The 17,318-nt window shown below is 49.3% G+C and overlaps 1 protein-coding gene across 2 annotated transcripts in view; it reads right to left on the bottom strand.

Annotated features, from left to right (window-relative positions):
* Sin3b (SIN3 transcription regulator family member B) overlaps positions 1 to 13,275 on the bottom strand; it is a 36,107-nt gene extending 22,832 nt beyond the window's left edge. For both annotated transcript variants that reach the window (XM_021660617.2, XM_021660618.2), the window contains exons 1-5: positions 13,119 to 13,275; positions 12,428 to 12,534; positions 11,036 to 11,189; positions 5,984 to 6,181; positions 3,829 to 3,972 (exon numbers count right to left, since the gene is read on the bottom strand). In XM_021660617.2, coding sequence (XP_021516292.1) covers positions 3,829 to 3,972; positions 5,984 to 6,181; positions 11,036 to 11,189; positions 12,428 to 12,534; positions 13,119 to 13,217 — 702 coding nt within the window. In that variant the 5' untranslated portion in view covers positions 13,218 to 13,275. The remainder of the gene's footprint in view (positions 1 to 3,828; positions 3,973 to 5,983; positions 6,182 to 11,035; positions 11,190 to 12,427; positions 12,535 to 13,118) is intronic.
* Between the last annotated feature and the right edge of the window lie 4,043 nt (positions 13,276 to 17,318).

The following is a 17,318-nucleotide window of genomic DNA, read 5'->3' as shown; positions in this document are numbered from 1 at the left end:
TGTTTGGGAGTCGGAGGGTTAAAGACCCGGGGCAGGTGAGAAGTGCAGGGAAGAACCAGGACTCTGCAACAGGTCCTACTGGCCAGGCTGAGAGAGTCTGGTGGCCACCATCAGCTTTGATATGTTAAACGGACATCTTAGTTAGCCATCTGTCCCAGGTTTCTTTGACTTTTAGCAAAGTTCCTCAGCTCACTGTCTGTCACTTATTATTTTGAGACAGTGTCTATGTTGCCCTGGGAACTCATGTCTATGACCTGGAACTCATAGATAACCACCTGCCCCTCCCTCCAGAGTACAGGGATTAAAGGTCTGGACCATCACTGTGGTCCAACAGACAAGCCTTCTGGTTTTCCTGTGGGCTAGGACTGAAACAGGGCCTCAGGCCAGTAGCTAACTTAACTGAGTACCTACTGAGGCCCAGCCCAGAGTCAGAGCTATAAGTTCAGGGTATCAGGCCCACCACTGAAGAAAGCAAGGGAGGCCTTGCACCCCAGAACTCCCCTGAGCTTCAAGGTCCAGGCCACCGCTCCCGCCCCCCCCCCCCCCCGCATCATTCCACCCCATTAGGGTAGTTCAGGGAGGGCAGTGGAGGATGGCATAGGCTCCCAATTCCAAGGGCTGTTGGGATAGAGCCGTACCTCTCAGATGCAGCACACAGACCTGAGGACCCAAATACCAGCCCCAGCTTGAGAAGCAGCTGACAGGAAACTCATCCTAATCTATGGTTATGCCATCAGGACCCTGAGGTACCACCCTTATCATACATACTTTTATGGTAGGAATAAGGTACCATGGTATCCAGATGAAGCAACCCCCAAAGACTCATGTGCTCATGACTTTGTGTCTGACTAGGTGTGCTGTTCTGGAGGCGGGGCCTGACTGGAGGGAAGGTGAGGGTTCCAGCTCACTGTCTGGTGTGTGTGGAGGGAGATGAGCAGCCACTGCATCAGCCCCCACTGCCCTGAGGGTCTTCTCAGAGCAAGCTCAGAGTCCAGGGAGCCAAGGACAGCAGCAGAGACCTAGGAAAACATGAGCCACAATGAAACCTTCTTCCCTTATGCAGTGTGTCACACGGCATTAAAACATACAAGACAACGAAGCCACTGAGATGACAGGCATGGATTCAAAGGGGAGCCCCTATAGGTCTGTGAAGCTCTGGGGACATGGAGTGAGGCAGTGTCACCTGTGGGAACAATCAGGGACTGAGCTTCTGCAGCTTGTTCCAGCAGTTTACACAACACTCATCACCTGAAGTGAGCCAGCAGCTTGTGGTCTCACTTGAGTAGACAGATGGTCACAGTTCTGAGGAGGAAGGAAGGCCCAAGGGCAATGTACAGCCTAGCTCTGCCTGAAGGTGGAAGGCACAGCAGGCCACGTGGCTCCCAGGGCTTTGCCATCATCTGGGCCTGGAGGGCACCTAGAAACCAGGTAGGCATGCTGGATGATACATGCTTCTCTGATGTAGTTAGTTATTTTCAGGTTTCATCCCACCTAGGGTTGACATGGTTCAAGACATGGTGACAAACCCGAGGCAACTGGCCACTGGCCTGTGTAAGAAGCCTGAGGAAACAATGGTAACATGCCAGGATGCAAACACCTGACTAGACCAAAAACCAGGCCCAGGTCCCATTTGGTAAAGTGCCTGGACCCAAGTGTGGTCCTGAGAGACAGAGGGTAAAAGGAGAAAGTTATCCTCTGACTTCCATATCAACTGTGACTGGTACACACATGGCACACACACGGCAAACACATGTACAGAAATATGTAATAGTAATTTAAAAAAAAGAATGACTCAGAGTAGTGGCCCACAACAGTGATTCCAGCATGCAGGGAGCCCTAGGTAGGAGGATCACATGTCAAGAGGCAAGCCTGAGCTACAGTGAGACCCAATCTCACAGAGAAAACAGAAAGATGATCATCAATCATCAGGGGTCTGAGAAAAAACAGGAGGTGAAGGATACTGGCTTCCTGTTTTTGAACTCACTGCAAAAGCTGCAGTGCCACTGTTAGGCCAAAACGTGGCAACACAGTCACAAGCATCTGCACTCACAGCGGTAATATCAACATAGCACCAAGCATGGCAGCACATCCTGCCACAGATGTGCTGGACAAGTGGATCTGAAGCTGGACTTGACTCACTCCCCATATATAAAATGCAGCTTAAGAGCTAAAACTAAAGTTTAAGGCTAAGAGTGATATGAGAAAAGAAATGATCAAAATCAAAAGATCTTGTACATCAAAAACGTGAACAAAGCAGGGAAAAGATGACAGATGGGGGTGAGAATCTGCAGTTCACACATGTAAGACGCTGTGGGCTCAGCTGCAGCTGGAGAGACAGGTGGCTCAGTGGTATGAACATCAGCTGCCCTTGCAGAGGATCCGGGTTCAAGTTCCAGGACCCATGTGACGGCTCACTAGTACCTGTAACTCCAGCTCCAGGGGACCTGATGCCCTCTTCTGGTCTCCATAGGCACCTGCATGCATATGGTGCACAAAATATCATACAGACAAAATACATACACATAAACAATAATAAACAACATATCTTAAAGCCAGTACACACGGGGCTGGAGAGATGGCTCAGTGGTTAAGAGCACTGGCTGCTCTTCAGAGGTTCTGAGTTCAATTCCCAGCAACCACATGGTGGCTCACAACCATCTATAATGAGATCTGGTGCCCTCTTTTGGTGTGCAGGTGAACATAAAAGATAAAGCACTCATACATATAAAAATATAAAAATTTGTTTTAAAAAAGCCAGTACACAAACATGATATTCAATTGAATCAATTGCACTGGGGAATCGCAGTACAAGCTGAGATGCATTTCACTCTCAGAGTTGTAAAACAACTCAACACAAAACAGAAAGGAATTAGTGTGGGCAGGACACAGAGAGATGGAACCACTGCTGCAGAAAACACTACGTTCTGTAGGAAGCTAAATGAAGCTGCCGTGTGATCCAGGAAGCTCATGGACCCTCAGACCCACAGCTGCCACCAGGCATCCAAATCATCACTTTTACATGTCTGTTCACTCCGAACATCTTCACAACAAACCACCCCACGTCTACAACATGAGTGGATGAGATGGGAAAACTCACATTTGGGAACATTATCACTCAGCCAACAGGAGGGAATATTAGCAAAAACTAAATATAGACACATCTCAAAAAAACATACAGTCACAGACCCCAAGTGACAAATGACCAGAGCAGGCAAATCCAGGCAGGAAGCATATCAGAGACTGGGGGATGGACAGGGTGGGCACTGATGGGGACAGAGTCTCATTTTGGAGGCATGTAGCCTATAACTTAGCTGAAGGTTTTGATCGTACTACATGTTAAGTAGACTGCACAGCACTGAATTCTATCCTTTGTAGTCCTGAGTAGTCTGGAACTGGCTATGCCAACCAGGTTGGCCTCAAACTCAGATTGTTTGGCTCTGCCTCTGAGTGCTGGGACTAAAGCTGTGTGTCACCACTGCTACCTGACTCCCAACCCCTGACCCAGAATCGCTTAAAGTGGTGAATTTTATGGGTCATCCATTTCATCTTTACTTTTCAATAAAGACTAATATGTGTGGAAAAAAAAACAAAAGGCACAGAAACGGCACCTCTGGCAGGCCTCAGGCCACAGCATGTGGTTGGATGGGGAGAAAGCCAAGTGCAGCCTGTTCCTGGGCACAGCCCTCCTTCTCCTACTTCTGAAAGCCTGTCTCCATGTGAAGACAATTCCTCCCACAGTACCGCAGGCACAGTGTGTAAGACACGCCTGGCAGACTCTAGCTCCTCACACATATCATGAGGACAAGATCCTGGACACTTGGCACTCACCAGAGACCTCTTTGCTTCAGGCAGAAACTGTCCAAACTCTGAGAGCAGGTCCTCTTGACCACGGAAGAGGTTGGCCACCTCTGTGAAGACCTCCTCCTCCGACATGCCACGGAACGGGCGACCTTTAGTGTGCAGCTGTTCCTTCTGCAGGTGGGAAAAGAAAGGAGGGTAAGACAGGTCCCAGTGCAGGAACGTGCAGCTGTGCCAACATCAGCCTTGTACCTACACTACAAGTATATTCTGCTCTCAGTGGCCTGAGCCCTGCCACACAGAAAGGGGAGGGCACAATGGGTCTCAGAGCAATGGAAGAACAGGGCACCAGATAAGAGAAAAATCCTGTGACCTTGCAAAGAGGGAGCCATGCTTGCTGGATCAGGAGATGAGTGAGGAACAAAGAAAGGCTTCTTGTGTGCATTGGCCCAAGGTGAGGGAGGACTGAGGTGTGGGAGGAGGTGGTAGACGTTGAGGCTAGAGAATTGGGACAGGGATGCAGAATCCAGGTGGCTTTTAGGAACTACATGATAGCACATACTTGACATCCCAGCATTTCAGAAGGCTGAGGTAGGAGGACTGCCAGTACCAGGCTAGGCTGTGTTAAAGTATGAGACATGTTCTTAAAAAAGAAAAAGGACTTTGGTAGAAATATGCCACCTAACTCAATGTCATAGTCAAGAGAACAGCACATACGGCCACAACCTGATAGCAGCCACTGTAGCATTGCCCTTTAGGAAGGGAAGTTGTTTTGTGTGGTTTTGATTTTCTGCACAGTGCTAGGAATGAACCCAAGGCCTCATGCAAACTCACTAGCCCTGTGAACAGCACCCTCAGCTCCCAGGGAAAGTCTTGGCACTGGTAGAGTTGACTAAGGGAAGGGAAAGAGGAACTCTAATCCTAACTCTGATGTTCTGGAATGAGAGCCAGAACCCTCAGTTGAGAATCCAAGCCTATAATAATACAACAGCCCCAACAGACATGTATGGTTTTAAGAATCTCAAGGTGGCTCAGGAGGGAGTCGGGGCTCACTGTGTAGTCCAGGATGCCCTTGACTTACAGCATTCCCCCTAGCTCAGCATTCTGAAGCCACATCTGCCTTCAAAGCACTATTTTTAAATATATATATACATGTATATATATGTGTATATATATATATATATATATATATATATATATATATATACACACACACAAAAAAAAAAATTAGGGACTGGCAAGATAGCTCAGCAGGCAGGTGTAGTGTCCCCTACAGAACATGTAAACTGTAAAAAGTAACGTGCAAGCACAGTGTTCTTGCCACCTCTTCATTCCTAGAGACATAAAGATAAGACTAACTCGGAGGAAGAAGCCTGCATGGATCCTGCTGCAGGAACTAGTGGAATGCACACACCCTGGCCAAGGCCTGCACTCTGGGCTTGGCCTCTGCAGACACCACCAAACTTCCTTAAACCAGCACAGCAGCCTCAACACTGCTCAGTAGCAAGTTGCACCTACCTGGCTGGTGTGCCCCCAAGAACACAAAACTATACCAGCACCCTCCATCTGTGCTCTCTCTGGAGGTGCTGCTGTGCTGGGAGGCACACTGTCACTACCTGAGGTTTTCACACGCACATAAGTCAAGCCGCTCCCTGGCACACACTAATGGAGTTGTGCTTCAAAGGCAGACCATCAATGGGGCTCTCCAAGTTTATGGGACACCTAGGCTGCACTATGATGGTGAACTTGTATGCCAAAAAACCTTATTTTTGCAACTTTATGCGTGGTGTAATGCTGGAGTCATAACCTATCATTTTAAGTGTTAGTTTTTGAGCTGGCTAAGAAAGTTTCCTATGTGAGAATCAGAGCTGTGTACTTTGATCCTGGACCCTCCACAGGCTGTCCGTAGCCTTTTTTCCTCCCTGCTACTGGACCAAGGGTTGGCCTACACACCTCTCAACATGCACCCTTTTTCCACCTCAACCTGCTTCTGACTCTCCCAGAACCAGACGGAACACTGCAGTTATGCCCTGGCTGAGAAAAGCTAGCAATAGTGTCTAGCTGGGTTATGGCTTGCAGCAAGTGCCTGGCCAGCTTGAGGCCCTGAGCTCCACTCTCAGGTCCTCAACGTCAAACAATGCCTAGGTTGGGAAGGGCCCAGGTGCTGTGCTGTGCTAGGCCTCACCTGGTAGGTGTGTAGGATCTCTAGGAAGGACCTGTAGATCTCAGGGTGGTCCAGAAAGCGGGTCTTGATCTTGTTCACATAGCTGATAGCATTGTTGAACTCCACAGAGTCCGACTCCATGGGCACTCGGCCTCTGTCCTCCTTGTAGGACATCTGCTTCAAGTCTTCACCACAGTCACCATGGCTGTGAGAGTTCTCCTGAGAAACATAGGCAGTGAGTGGCATGGGGTGGCCAGGGGGCCATGTGCTATTCCTGTGGACCCATGAGAGACAAGCATTTCCTCCCTCTGGAGGAAACATCCCACACTTCTCCACTGGAGCAGTCACCACAGCTGATCTCAAGGTTCTAGTCAGATGGCATGCTCACCATGATCTTCCAGAACCATCTTTTAGTGACTCTGAACAACTTTCCTGTTTCCCCAGCAGCTCCCTCCTCTGGGCAGCAGGCACACACATGACACCTGAATGGTTTCTTGAACAACAGATAATTTTCCTTAAGAGGCTGGAGGCAGAAGGTGTATAGTGAATGAGGTGCCAGCAGCAAGGACTCAGGTTCCTGAGGGAAGGCAAGCACTATGTCTTCAACACTTTTTTTTTTTTTTGGTTTTTTGTGACAGGGTTTCTCTGTGTAGCCCTGGCTGTTCTGGACTTACTTTTTAGACCAGGCTGGTCTCGAACTCACAGAGATCCACCTGCCTCTGCCTCCTGAGTGCTGGGATTACTGGCATGAGCCATCTCACCCATTTTTCCTCAATTACTTCTGAAAAGAACACCAGGAACAGAGGGCATGGTGGCACACATCACTCATCCCAGCACTTGGGAGGCAGAGGCAGAAGGATATCTGAGTTTGAGGCCAGCCTGGTCTATAGAACAAGTTCCAGGACAGCCAGAGCTATACAGAGAAACCCTGTCTCACAAACAAACAAAACAAACAAACAAAAAAACCCACCCACCCACAACTACACCCACACATAAAAAAGAATGTTAGCCAAATTAGGGCTCTCCCAAATGGTCTCATCAGGTCTATGTTTATTCACTCAAGGCCCCATTGCCAAACAGCAGTGCATTAGTATCCAAGGTGGGAACAGGTTCCAGGACCTCTTCTATAAACTGTAAATTTGGAACAGCATTATACAGACTTGCACAGCCTCTCACAAGCATACACCACCACCAAGCATTTTATACAAGGCACATTGTCAATAGTTCCACCTTGTGACTAGGGAATGACAATTACATACAATACAAGCATAGGCTCAGACACAGACCACACCCCCCAGCCTGGTGTCCTAAGCCAGTCTGTATGCTCAGTAGATGTGTATGCTTCCTGAAATGTTCCATCTGTGGCAAATCTGCAGGTACAGAACTCAACAATCAGAGGCCAACTAGTAGTGTTCTCAGGTATCAGGGCAGAGCCTCAAGAGACAACCACAGTGACAGTGGACACACACAGTGCCAGAAGCCAAAGCTGAGGACACACTGATCACAAATGCAGGCTAAGACTCAGGAACCTGCCTGCTTATGCTCAAGGTCACAGGGGTCTGGCTTTGCCCTCGGCAAGACTGGGGCCTTCTCAGCCACTCAGACATGCACCAGCACCATATGACCGCTCGGGTCCCCTGAATATACCAGTATGGCACAACAGAGAGGCAGCTCTCTGGACAGGGACTCTGCAGAAGGTACTAGATGGTGGGAAGAACAGTTACTATGGAAACAGCCTTCAGCGCCTCAATAATCCAACAGAGAATTTCCCTGCAGTCCAACAATCACAATCCTATAAGCAGATCCAAAATGGAAAGGACTCATACACCAACACTCAATGAGGCGCCATTCCCAACTGCCAACCAGAGGTGGAAACAACTCAAACACCCACCAGACAAAAGGACAAAACATCGTCCATCCAGTGGACCATTACTCAGCCAAGAAAAGAAACGATGACAGATACTATGTGAGTGAATGATGAAATGCCCAGAATAGGTAATATAGAGAGACAAGAAGCAGAGGAGTGGTTGGCAGGTCTGTTCCTGAGGAAAGGGAATGTTCTGGAATAAGTGGTGATGCTTTGTACAGCTATAATACAATTTTTTACAGTGATCTTTGGAAACTATAAAAACCAACAGTAGGCAGCAGAACTTTCTAGACTAGCCCCATCCTCTTTCCCTGCCTGCCCTTAGTACCCCCTTCCTCCTGGGGTAACTGTTTATATAGCTGATCCCCACACTGAGCCCCACATCGACTCAAGGACCACACAGTCCCCTGGATATTCAAGAGCCTAAATGAACAAATAGCCAGACCCAGCTGCCAGGGTCTTGCGGCTTCTGCCTAGGAACCAAAGGGCCAGCCTGGGTCATACACACACCTTACCTCACTGATACCCTCCTGGATCCTGTCCCAAGACATGGGTCCTCCCCAGCCTCTGAGAAGTCTCTGGATTGGCTAATTCCTGGCCCAACAGCAAAAGACTTCCTGGCCATGCCATGTCCTACAAGCTTGCTTCTCAGCTCCTCTCCAGCCCTATTCCACTTTACAGAGAATGCTCCTAATGGCCCCATCCATCCAAGGCCCTTCCTCCTCCCTATTCAGCCCAGTGCCACAAAGACCCTGCTATCAGCTGGTCTCTCATTGGGAGTCCTATGCCCAAAACCTAAATTAAACTGAGAGCCCAGCTCCAAGGAAGTGGTGGTTTGGAACTCTTCAGACCAAGACACCACCTGTTCTTGACAGGAACTGATCCAGCCTCCCCAAAGTGAGTAGCCAAAACCTCCTATCAGTCAGCAAAACCTAGACCTGCTCTAACAGTTCTCAGGAGCTACATGTCCCATACTCTCTTGCCTACTGATAGTTGCTTCCTTCCCTAACACAGCTCAGGGACACAGAGGACCTGGAAAGGCACAGGTAAAGGCCTCCTCTGAAGAGTTCAGTTGGAGAACAGCAACACAAAAACATATACTGTGAACGCCAGTAGGGGCTGAGGCAACAGCTCTGAAGATGCTTACTTAGGGAGAAGCAACAGCAGATGAATGCATAGAAATAACCTAGAACCCCTGCATATATGTAGCCCATGGCACCTGAGTGTCCAAGTGGGTTCCCTAGTAAGGGGAACATGGGCTGTCTCTGACATGAACTGAGTGGCTGGATTTTTGACTCCCTGATGAGGGAGCAGCCTTACCAGCCCACAGAGGAAGACAATGTAGCCAGTCCTGATGAGACCTGATAGGCTAGGGACAGACGGTAGGGGAGGAGGACCGCCCCTACCAGTGGACTTGGGGAGGGGCAGGGGAAGAGAAGAGGGAGGGATAGTAGGATTGGGAGGGAATGAGGGAGGGGGCTACAGCTGGGATACAAAGTGAATAAATTATAAGTAATAAAAAATAAATTAATTTAAAAAAACAATATACAGAAAAAAAAAAAAAAGAAAAGAAGAAACAGTACCCATCTGTGGCTGTCACTCCAAACTATTACAATGGAAGAGCTGGGGGAAAGGGAGAGGGGAAATGTGGGGGAAGAGATTTCGATCCCAAGCTGCATTTCAAAACAATGAAGCTAGGGTGCTGAGATAGTAGGTACTGATCATCCCAGCACTCTGTAAGCTGAAGCAGGAGAATGTCAAGTTCCAGGGCCAGCCTGGGCTACAGAGACTATGTCTCAAATAAAAAAAACAGCAAAGATTGAAAAACAACTCAAAGAATGAAAATCTGCAAGGCACTGACATGTGGAGACCTGTACACGCTCCTGCTGCGATGCTATCTCTAAGGCTTTAGGAATTCTGGAGGACGTCTCCCGTGAACCCCGAGTTAGAAAGCAGGAAACATCTGGGTCAGGATCAGGGCTGGGCACTATCAGACCATCACTGTCACCAAGACTCAGGGGCTCCAGAATACCCTGAGGGAATGTGACTCAAGACTGCCAAAAGTGCCTTGTTTATAAGCCTGAGATGGTCTTTGTCATCCTTTCTGTAAGTCACTGAGGCCCTTCATCACCTAAGCCACCTATGAGGGAAACAAAACTGCTCCTGGCTTTACTTTACTAAAAGTCCTGTGCGATTGGGGGGTGGAGGGGCGGCCCACCCCATAACTCAGGCTCTACTTCCTGTTGCTTCCTAGTGAGCGACAATCATGCTCACAGTATGCACACTCGAGGAACTGCTCTTTGCGCTCTACAAAGCTCACGCTGCTTTGCATCGCAGCCACATGAGTTTCAGAAGTCGCTTGGCTAAAGCTTTGGTGCCATGGATCCTGGGTTCAGGTACAGGTGGGAAGTGGAAACTCTGAAACCTGGGCTGAGCTTCCGGGCTTCAAGAGGCATGCTGATGAGGGGAACCAGCAGAACTTCCACAGGAATCTCTTAGAGGGAACTTCAGGGCCACACCACCTTTCCAGAGTCCCTCTCCAACTTCACTGAAAACCTGTTGTGGTGGCTCACATGTCATCCTAACACTTGGAGGGCTGAGACAGGAAGATAAGTTTCAGAACTATCTGTGCTGATGTCAGAGTGGCAGAGTGGAGCAGCGCCCAAGTCTTAGCTGAGAAAGGAACCTGTGACAATTCCACAAGTGACAGAAAACAGTTATTCCTATGCACACAGCCCAAGCACCTGGGTTACTGGTGGCCTGAGATCAATGAAAGCCACCAGAGGTCACTGAATACTTGGCCTGTTAGACTTGTTGGGAAAGCCCTGAGGCCAGACCTCAGCAGCTAGTGATTCGATGACTCTGAACATAAAATTCTCCTGGACCCTGGTATCACCGCCCTGTGCACCCAACCTCAAGGGCTGGGGACTAAACCCAGGGCTTTGCCTATGCTAAGTGTACTATGTATGCCACACTGAACCATACCCCAGCCACTATACTCAGGACCTCTAAACTGCTCACTTTGGGATGCAGACACTGCCTCTGTGTTCCTATCTTGACTAGAGAACCTTAAAAAAACAAAAAACAAAACAAAACAAAACAAAAAAAACCAGACTGCACAAGACTTCCAGCAACATCACCAAACACCTGGCTGTGCTCCTTGTGGGCTTGACTCTGGAGGGCCACATCACTCAAGCGAAGCCTACCTGGCTGCTCAGAGGCGACTGCATGTTCAACTTGCCGCTCTTGGGAATGTCTATGCGGTATCCAAGTGGGAGGAACGCATTAAACCCCACAATGAGGTCAGGGTGCTCATGAAAAAGCTGAGATACACGTCTGATCACGCCAGGGGTGTCGATGCTGGGGGGGAAAAAATGTAAGTGGGCAAGAGTACTGGGAGCAAGGTTGAAAAACCCACTCACCCAAATGTCCGTAAAGTTTTCACAGCTCTGGCTTAAATGATGGTATAGATTCCTAAATGGGCCCACCATGTGAGACCACCTGTGGCTAGGTTTGGCAAGAACTATAAAGTATTTACAGCTCTCCAAACCATCTGAGCTCCTGGGGTGTATGAGGCTGACAATCAACAGGAAGCCACACTTCTCCCAGCAATGTATTCCCTCTGATTTTATGAATTAGGGAAGGATGAGGCTACGTTTTCTTTCTTTCTTTCTCTCTCTCTCTCTTTCTTTCTTTAGCTAAAGGAGGTGTATAAACTTGGGGGACTGGGAGAAAAATGGAGACAACATGGTAAGGTCATCTTCGGGCCTCAGCACCAGAAACCAGACCAGGCCTTCCATAATTCCTAAGAAAGGACAATGGCAGAGCAGTACCAAGACCTGTGAAAAGCTGGCTGACAGCTTGGGCTCTAATTCCACCTACCTGTCACTAGGGTGAATCCTTGACAATCCACCCCTCCCAGAAGGTTCTATAAGACACAGGCATAATTCAGTAGCACCCCAATTCAGCTGTTCTGTGTTTACAAAAGTTGCTGTGGCTTATGCCCTTTATAGCCACACAAGCTACAGATTAGGAAGTGCTGTGAGAAGCATCTTGGGGACAAGATTTAAGAAGAGATGATGTGTGTCCCCTTAAGTAACATTTTCTTGCAGCATTTACAAAGATGTTCCCCAAAACTAACAATCAAAATCTGTACCCCAACCTTTCACAATTAAAACTCTTTAAAATAAACATTTCCAAATGTTATGCATAGATTTTTTTTTTTTTTTTGCCTGTGGGCATATACCACAGTTCCAAGTGCAGGTCGGAGGACAACTTGTAGGAGTCAGTTCTCCTCCTGTCATGAGTGTCTGGAACTCAGGTGGTCAGGCTTGGTGGCAGGCACCTTTACATACTGGGCCATCTCACTGACTCCCAAATCAACATTTTAAATAAAGACTGCATCAGCACTCTCTGTCCAGGCCTGGATCTCCCCCACTCCCAAATTCCTGCACCTTTCCAGAATCCCCACCAGTCATCAGAGTTCCCTCATTCTGTGCCTGTTTTAGGAAGGGCTCTGGAGCCCTCCAAACCTGTGCTGAGGGCCCCAAGGGTGGCTCAGCCCACTACTCCTAGGTGCACAAGGCCCTGCAGATTACCTCTGGCTTTTGAACTCCTTCATGATCTCCAGAAAGCCATTGTAAGTGGCAGGGTCGCTACCAAAGCGTATCTTCACCTGGTCGAGGTATGTCAGAGCGTCCTCCACCTGCGGGGAATGAGAAGGCCGTGGGTAGGCCGGGGTCCTATGTAAGAAGAGGGCTGGAAGGCCAGGGACAGAAGAGGAGTGGCGCGGGGCGGCAGAAGGCCGCGAGAATAACTGCGGTATTCCGGGAGGACCGACGGCCGACGAGGAGGACCGAGAACCTGCGGGTGGTCCCGAGGGGCCTCGAGGAGTTCCGGGTTGGACCGAGGACCGGCGGGGAGGACCGAAGGGTCTCGGAGAGGTCGCGAAGTCCCTTAGAAAACCGAGGGACGGCAAGGATAACTAAAGGCCAGAGAGGAGGACCGAGAGGTTCCGGGGCGCCCCGTGAGGTCCCCGGGATGACAGGGACCACAGGACTGAGAAATGTCGAGAACCGCGGCATCTCTGGAGGTCCGAGGAACCGCGTGAAGGAATGAAGCGTTAGGGGGAAACTGTGGGGCCGCCGGGAAGTGCGAAGGATTCCAGGGAAGGGGTGTGGGGTCCCCGGGCCCCGGTTGCGCAGAGCGGAGGCCAAGTCGGGGCCGCGCGGCGGGCCTCCGGCCCGCGGGGATTCGAGTCCCCAGGAGAAAACTGGGGAGATCACTCACGTGCACCGGCAGCTTTTCGTGGCCTCCGGAGCCCGAACGACCCCAGCGGGAGCCCCCGAATCCCCGGCCTGCAGATCCTCCGCCGCCTACTTGCGCCATGTTGGAGAGTCTGAGCCGCGTCTGCCCAGCCTCCGCCTGAGCCCAGGTCGCGCTTGCGCAGGCCCCGCCTCTTAGGGGGTGGAAACTTGTGGCGTCAGCATGGGGGCGTGTCCACAAGAGGGACTCGCAGGAGGGGCGGGGTTCCCGGGGGGGCCTCGGGGGAGGTCGTTCTCTACCCGTGTGGGTTGAAGATCTGTGGCGATGCGGCACGGAATCACAAAGAGTTTTTGCTTTATTTTGTTGGAAGGAAAAAAAAGTAAAGCAAAGTTGAAGTACATTTCAAGACGCATTAATTAATAAAAATTCACATTTCAGTGTTCACGCTCGCCTGTGATCTCAGTACCAGGGAGGCTGAGACAGGAGGATCACGGAAGAGTTCCAGCCCAGACTGGGCTTCACAGTTAAGAGCATGTTTTAAAAGAAATTGCCATTTAGGTGTTGACCTCATCTCAAAAAGAGAGACAGAGCAAAAACTGTCTGTGTTGACCAAAGACCTGAAGAGTCTCGGTATTTGTAACAACCTGGTTCTTTCTGGAAAGTTTCTGTACTCCTATTCAGTGGGTTTGATGTGGCGATGGGCTGTGGGCGAGCAGCACTTGTAGAGCCACGGAGACTGAATTCTTTTGCAAGGCGTGTGTGTACAGAGGCCAGAGATGGACATGCTCTTTACCACTAACCACCTTATTTTTTGAGGCAGAATCTCTCACTAAATCACTAAAGCTCACTGTCTCCATCCTCAGCGACCCACCTGCCTCCACCCCTGCAGTACTGGACTCGCAGACAGCTAGTGTGGATTCTCATGCTTTTAGAGTAAGCATTTTACCAGCTGAATTATCTCTAGTTGCATCTTCTTGATCCCATTCACAACTGGGTCGAAGCCTGGGCCGAGCCACTGCTGCTTCCAAACTTTCTTTTTCATTTTAGTGCTGGGCTGGGACCCAGGGTTTTGCATGTTAGGTAAGTGCGCTATGGATCCACATTTCCAATCCTTGGTTTCTTGAGATGAGGCCTCACTAGGTTATCCTCCAACTTTCAGTCTTCTGGTTGTCCTGCCTTCACCTCCTGAGGGCCTGGAAGACCGGTGTGTGCCGCCATACCCAGCTCCTGATTACCCTTTCTTTCTGTTTTTTGTTTGTTTTTAAGTTTTCAGAGGCTTGTGCAAAGACAACTCAGTAAGTGTAGGTTTATTTTAAGGCACAGGTAAACAAGGAAGTCCATCCCAGCCAGATTTTAAAATATAAACAAGAAAAATCTACTGTATTTAGTTGGTGAAGTCAATCAAATACATAATTCTTCCTATACTTTCTTATAAAAATGTTCTCTTTCATAAGTATACTTATGGCTGGGCTTGGTAATGAATACCAATAAGCCCAGCACTTGGGAGGTGGAGGCAGGATTAGGGGATGGCGTTGGTCAGCTGGCCTAAGTGAGCTGGTAATTTCCATGCCAGGCAGAGACCCTGTCTCAAAGATAGGAAACAAGGTAGAGAAGCTGGAGGAGCCGCGATGTGGCAAAGAGCACTTGATGTCCCTGCAGAGGGCCTATGCTCCGTTCCCAACACCCACACGGTGGCTCAGGACTGACTGTAACTCCAGTTCCAGGGCCTCTGATACCGTCACTGACCTCTGAAGGTACACATGCATGCCAAACATTCATATTCATGAAAGAAAGATCTTTTAAATTAAAAAAAAAAGAACTTAATGGAAGAAACTTTAATATGGCCCCACATGCATCTGTACTCACAGGCATATGCAAGCATGCACATATGCCACATGTACAGAAGAGCCCACTCTGTAGAGAACGAGCCACAGGAGATCACCCCTTCTGGGGGTCTCTCAGCCCTGGGCTTGTGCCTCCTTCACACTGTACAGATGTACACAGCACATGCCCTTGGCTGGGCCCCTTCCCAGCCATACCCAAACTCCAGCAATCCCTGTGTCTCAAAAGTAATGGGGTGTTCTGCACATGGATAAGGTCCTAGAACAGTTGGTTTTTCAGGCAGGCATAGTGGCCAGCTAGTAAGAGGTAGTGACAGAATCCCTAGGGCAAGTTGAATAGCCGAGATGACTAAATTGGCCAGCTCTAGAATAAGCAGTTTTCCCGGTTACTTTTCTGTCAACCTCACAGAAGCTAAGAGTCATCTGGGAAGGGGGACCCGCAACTGAGAAAATGCCTCCATCAAACTGGCTTATGGGCAAGTCTGTGGGGCATCTTCTTGATTGATAATTGATGTGGGAGGCTCCAGCCCACTATGGGTGGTGCCAAGTATGGTCTGCTGGTGCTGAGGTACTTAAGAAAGCAGGCTGAGCAAGCCATGAGAAGCAAACCAGTTAGCAGCACCCTCCATGGCCTGTGTTGGCTCCTGGCTCCAGGTTCCTGCCTTAAGTTCTTGTCCTGACTTTCCTCAGTGATGGGCTGTGATATGGAGCTGTGAGCTGGAGTAAACGCTTTCCTCCCTAGTCTGCCTTCGGCCATGATGATTCATCACAGCACTAGAAAGCCAAGGACAGAAACAGACCCTGACTCAATCCATAAGGTGAAGAGTGATCAAGGTAGACACCTATGGTCAACCTTTGGTCTGCATGTGAGGATGCACATGTGCATGTGACTGTACCTAGGACGGAACACACAGACCAAAGAAACAGGTTAAACTGGGTGTGGTGGTGTCCACCTGTCATCCCAGTACTCTGGATGCTGAGGCAGGAGGGCAAGAGGATCATTAATTGAGGCCAGCCTGGGCTACAGAGACACCATCACCAAGCTACAACAGCAGCAAAGGGAAGGGGAGTGTATACCAACTAGGCCTGGCCTCAGCAGCCCAAGATGCAGGTCAATGGCCCAACAGAATACCAAGCCTGCTGGCTAGCTCCCAGAGAGGCAGGTCCCTGGGAGCTGAGGTCTGGCCTTGAGCTGAGGACACAGAGGAGATAATATCCTGTGAGACATTGAACAAGGGGCCCTGTGACATTGAGCAGAATTGTCCCCCACAGGAGCAACCAGATAAAAACATGGTGGCATTGGACTGATCTCGCAACAATTTGTTACTGAACAACAAAGAGCTGACCCAGGCCCCACGTCCTTGCCACAGAAAAAACTGGCTTCTCAGGGTGTCCACGTGAATGCTGAGTCAGAGCACTTGTTTCTCTGCCCAGGAGAAGGGCTGAATGTGTGGAGCAGGAAGACTGAGGAGGTGGGATGCCCTAGAACTTCCTCTCAGTGTGGCTCTGAAGGGGAAACTGATCCTAAAAATCAAAATAATAACAAACAAACAAAAAAAAACTACACTAGGCACCATAGCTTATACCTGTAAAGCAAGCACTTAGGAGACCAAGGCAGGAGGGAGGATCACCATGAGTGCCTGGGCTACATAATTAGAACCTGTCTTGAAACAACAAAAATATATAAAAATTCACTGAGCTGGGCATTGGTGTCATCCACCTTTAATCCCAGCAATCAAGAGGAGACAGAAGTAGGCAAATTTCTGATATTGGCCAGCCTGGTCTACAGAGTGAGTTCCAGGACAGCTAGGGCTATACAGAGAAACCATGTCTAATGAAAGAAAGAACGAAGAGAGAGAGAGAGAGAGAGAGAGAGAGAGAGAGAGAGAAAGAAAGAAAGAAAGAAAGAAAGAAAGAAAGAAAGAAAGAAAAGAATCATAGCTTGAGGGCCAGTGAGATGGCTCTCAGTGGGTAAAGATGTTTGTTGCCAAGCCTGGTGATATATGTGAGTTCAATCCTCCTGTCCAACATAGTGGGTCCTGCAAGTTATCCTCTGGCTTGCATGCATGCTGTGGCACACACCCAGAGTCTTAGTCACTGTTTTCTTGCTGTGAAGAGAAACCATGACCATGGCAACTCTTATAAACGAAAGCATTGCCTACGGTTTCCAAAGGTTAGTCCCTGACCATCATGGCAGGAAACATGACAGTAGGCAGGCAGACATGGTGCTGGAGAAGTAGCTGAGAGACAGAGACAGACACAGACACACACACACTCAGAGAGAGAGAGAGAGAGAGAGAGAGAAAGAGATCAGCCTGGTGTGTGCTTTTGAAACCACAAGGCCCCCCCCTCCACAGATTTCCTCCAGCAAGGCCACACCTCC

Source organism: Meriones unguiculatus, chromosome 7 (assembly GCF_030254825.1).
Source record: "Meriones unguiculatus strain TT.TT164.6M chromosome 7, Bangor_MerUng_6.1, whole genome shotgun sequence".
In the NCBI taxonomy this organism is placed as follows: domain Eukaryota; kingdom Metazoa; phylum Chordata; class Mammalia; order Rodentia; family Muridae; genus Meriones; species Meriones unguiculatus.
The sequence above is the reverse complement of the archived record's forward strand: the minus strand, read 5'-3'. Positions and strand labels throughout refer to the sequence as shown.